This window comes from Otolemur garnettii, unplaced genomic scaffold, assembly GCF_000181295.1.
Source record: "Otolemur garnettii isolate 467f Iridium unplaced genomic scaffold, OtoGar3 scaffold00050, whole genome shotgun sequence".
In the NCBI taxonomy this organism is placed as follows: domain Eukaryota; kingdom Metazoa; phylum Chordata; class Mammalia; order Primates; family Galagidae; genus Otolemur; species Otolemur garnettii.
This window is the reverse complement of record NW_003852445.1, coordinates 8,200,147-8,203,452: the sequence shown is the minus strand read 5'-3', so window position 1 is coordinate 8,203,452 and position 3,306 is coordinate 8,200,147. Positions and strand designations below refer to the sequence as shown.

The 3,306-nt window shown below is 43.9% G+C and overlaps 1 protein-coding gene across 1 annotated transcript in view; it reads right to left on the bottom strand.

Moving 5' to 3' along the window:
* Positions 1–3,306, bottom strand: part of NUSAP1 (nucleolar and spindle associated protein 1) — a 51,669-nt gene that overhangs the window by 3,212 nt on the left and 45,151 nt on the right. Inside the window, exon 10 of the mRNA XM_003791736.2 lies at positions 1,652–1,760. Within this exon, the coding sequence (XP_003791784.1) occupies positions 1,652–1,760 (109 nt within the window). The remainder of the gene's footprint in view (positions 1–1,651; positions 1,761–3,306) is intronic.

The window sequence follows — 3,306 nt, the reverse complement described above, 5'->3', positions numbered from 1 at the left end:
AAAAAAAAAAAAAAAAGAAACCAACTCATGTGCTTTTATTTGTGTTGTTGCACTTTGGCTGGGGCCGGGTTCAAACCCACCACCCTTGGTATATGGGGCTGGTGCCCTACCCACTGACCCACAGGCACTGCCCCAACTCATTTACTTTTAAAAGTTCCTTTTAGGCCATGTGCAGTGGCTCATGCCTGTAATCCCAGCACTCTGGGAGGTCGAGGTGGGAGGACTGTTTGAACTCAGGAGTTCAAGACTAGCCTGAGCCAGAGTTAGACCTTGTCTCTACTAAAAATAGAAAAAGTAGTTGGGTGTCCTGGTGGGTGCCTATAGTCCTAGCTACTTGGGATGCTGAGTTAAAATGATTTCTTGAGCCTAGGAATTTGAAATTGCTGAGAGCCGTGACGTCACAGCACTCTACCTTGGGTGACAGAGTGAGACTCTCAAAAACCAAAACAAACAAAAAATACAGGCTTGGCGCCTGTAGCTCAGTGAGGAGGGTATCAGTCACATACAGTGAGGCTGGCAGGTTGGAGCCCGGCCAGGCCTGCTAAACAACAATGGCAACTGCCAATAACAATAAAAAATAACCGGGCACTGCGGTGGGCACCTTTAGTGCCAGCTACTTAGGAGGCTGAAGGAAGAAAGTCACTTGAGCCCAGGATTTTGAAGTTGCTGTGAGCTGTGACTCTAGGGCACTCTACTGAGGGTGACATAGCGAGACTCTGTCTCAAAAAAAAAAAATACACAGAAAATGCTAGAAGTAGAAACCGGGTGTGGTGGGGTGGTTTACTGATTCAAGCCACTAGGTTTTTTCACTGCAGCGGATTAAGTACAGAAAGGAAAAAGCCAGTATCATGTTAATTTTCTTTCTTTTTTATTGAGACACAGTCTCACTATGTTGCCTCGATGGTGCCATGGTGCCATAGCTCACTGGAACCTCAAACTCTTGGGCTCAAGCCATTCTCTTGCCTCAGCCTCCCAAGCAGCTGAGACTACAGGTGCCCACCACAATGGTGAGCTATTTTTTGTTGCAGATGTCATTGTTGTTTAGCCTCAGGCTGGGTTCAAACCCCCCAACCTGGGCGTATGTAGCTGGCGCCATAACCACTGTGCTACAGGTGCTGAGCCACATGCTAATTTTCTTTTCTTTCTTTCTTTCTTTCTTTTTTAGAGACAGAGTGTTATTTTGTCACCCATGGTAGAGTGTTAGTTTTCTTAATAACGAATACAGTTAGTAACCACATTGGTGTCAGCTGGATACCGGCAAGAGTCAAATGATAAGCAATCCGATATCTAGAGGGTTTCAGGCAGGGAATTTAGACTCAACCAGAACCAGCTGAAGTCTGGGATTTAAGGATGTTGAAGGAAGCCTCTTAAGGACCATCCTGGGTTTTTCCCTCTGAAAGGACCTTGATCCTTATAACCCCCATCTACCTGTATACTTAGGTTCCCTGGACACTTGAGCATTGGTGTCTGGTGGGATATCCATGCCCAGTTTTGGTTAGCTACATAAGAGCAGCACTATGGATGCAGGTCTTCTTCTGAATCACCTGTCAATCCCTGGGGACAATGCAGATGTGTGGCTCTTAACCCAAAACTACTGAATAGTGATTCATTATGCTGGAGCCTAGGCATATGGACTTTATCATGTACTCACCTAGTGTGGAGACGAGGTTGTTTGTAAGTTTTCTTGTGGAAGTTAACTCTGTTTCCATGTTCATTCAGAGAATTGTTTTCTTTAGATTGTCCCCATGGTTTCAGTTTTCCTAGTTTAGGATAGAGACAAAACCAGTTTTATACTCTCAACTTTATTCTCTTCATCTGGGGCTATGTGCTATCAATATTTATACTTTGTTTTTACAGACATTTTGCCAGTATATTCTGTAATATACCTTAACATTCCACAGATATAAATTAAATTTGTCCTCACAGAAAAAATGTTAACACTAAACCAAAGGGGTGGTGCTTGTGGCTCAAAAGGGTAGGGCTCCAGTCCCATATGCTGGAGGTGGTGGGTTCAAACCCAGCTCTGGTCAAAAACTGCAAAATAAACAAACAAACTTGAGGCTTGGTGCCTGTAGTTCAGTGGCTAGGTCACCAGTCCACATATACCAGAGCTGGTGGGTTCAAACCCAGCCCAGGCCTGCCAAGCAACAATGACAACTACAACCAAAATAGCAGGGTATTGTGGTAGGTGCCTGTAGTCCCAGCCACTTGGGATGCGGAGGCAAGCGAATCACTTAAGTCCAAGAGTTTGAGGTTGCTGTAAGCTGAGACACCATAGCATTCTACCAAGGGCAACATAATGAGACTCTATCTCAAAACTAAACAAAACAAAAACAACAAAAAATACAACTTGGGAAATATATATTCAGGTCTACTAGAATCTGTGTTTCTGGGAAAGAAAAAGTTTAAAAAAAAAAAAGATTTTTTTTTTTTTGAGATAAGTTTCCTTTTGTTGCCCTTGAGAGTGTTCTAGCGTCACAGCTCACAGCAACCTCCAACTCTTGGGCTCAAGTGATTCTCTTGGCTCAGCCTCCTATGACCGGGCTATTTTTTTGTTGTTGCAGTTGTCATTGTTACTTTAGCTAGCTGGGGCCGGGTTCGAACCCACCAGCCTCCGTATATGTAGCTGGTGTCGTAACCACTATGTTACGGGCGCCGAGTATGTGTGTGTGTGTGTGTGTGTGTGTATATATATATATATTTTTTTTTTTTTATTAGAAGCTGTATAACCTTTTCACCTGAAAATGCTTCCTATGGGGAAGACTGGTTCTGATACCAACCAACTACTCTGGGACCTCTCAGGCCTTTGCCAACTGGTTAACTCCCCAGGCTTACAGGTAGCAACTTCTCCCTGCCTGCCCTGTCCCTCACCCTTCAGCCTCCGCCACCTATGCAAATCCCTCTAAGGCCTGCTCAAACCTGTTTCTTCCAAGATTTCCCTGACCACCCTGGGTTCCCAACCTCTCCTCCTGTAAATCCTACTGTCTTTTTTAAGCACTTGGTCCCTGGTCTAAGTTTTAAGAGTACAGGTAAGTTTGCCTTGCTCGCTGATTATATCTTATAATGGGCTGTCAATAAACATGAAATTAATAAAATGTTTTTGTCTCATAGCATCGCCCAGATTGTTGTCCAGCTTTCTCTAGTGTACTTCTAATCTTGATTCCTCTAGACGTGAACTTTGCTGGGACAGGATTTATGTCTTTTTCATCTTTTTATCCTCCTCATTCTTCTGCTTAATAAAGAGGAAAGAAGAGAAAGGAAGTGAATTCAGGGTATTTGCAATGCAGGAAGTATGGGGTGGGGGTG